The following is a 562-nucleotide window of genomic DNA, read 5'->3' on the forward strand; positions in this document are numbered from 1 at the left end:
CCTGCTGTTTGCAGAACGGCATCGTGCCCATCGTGGAGCCGGAGATCCTGCCCGATGGTGACCACGACCTCAAGCGGTGCCAGTACGTGACGGAGAAGGTGAGCGGTGGGGTGTGCGGCGAGGTGGGCACCGCGTGTGCCGTGCCAGGGGACTCCATGCTTCCCGTCCTTTCCAGGTGCTGGCAGCTGTCTACAAGGCACTGAGCGACCATCACGTCTACCTGGAGGGGACCCTGCTGAAGCCCAACATGGTGACCCCTGGGCACTCCTGCCCCACCAAGTACAGCCCCGAGGAGATTGCCATGGCCACTGTCACCGCCCTGCGCCGCACCGTGCCCCCCGCCGTGCCAGGTACCAGCACTGGGACGTGACGGGGACTGAGGAGGGGGTGTCCTGTGGCCTTCCTGGTGGCATAACCCCGCTGTCCGCAGGCGTCACCTTCCTGTCCGGGGGTCAGAGCGAGGAGGAGGCTTCCATCAACCTCAACGCCATCAACACGTGCCCACTGCTGCGGCCGTGGGCCCTCACCTTCTCCTACGGGCGGGCGCTGCAGGCATCGGCGC

The 562-nt window shown here is 66.7% G+C and overlaps 1 protein-coding gene across 1 annotated transcript in view; it reads left to right on the forward strand.

The window, feature by feature from the left end:
• LOC104516146 (fructose-bisphosphate aldolase C) overlaps positions 1-556 on the forward strand; it is a gene marked incomplete at both ends in the record, with an annotated part of 1,557 nt that extends 1,001 nt beyond the window's left edge. Inside the window, 3 exons of the mRNA XM_010160374.1 lie at positions 15-98; positions 176-350; positions 431-556. Coding sequence (XP_010158676.1) covers positions 15-98; positions 176-350; positions 431-556 — 385 coding nt within the window. The remainder of the gene's footprint in view (positions 1-14; positions 99-175; positions 351-430) is intronic.
• Positions 557-562: the final 6 nt, after the last annotated feature.

The sequence above is a fragment of the Eurypyga helias genome, unplaced genomic scaffold (genome assembly GCF_000690775.1).
Source record: "Eurypyga helias isolate BGI_N326 unplaced genomic scaffold, ASM69077v1 scaffold27701, whole genome shotgun sequence".
Classification (NCBI taxonomy): Eukaryota; Metazoa; Chordata; class Aves; order Eurypygiformes; family Eurypygidae; genus Eurypyga; species Eurypyga helias.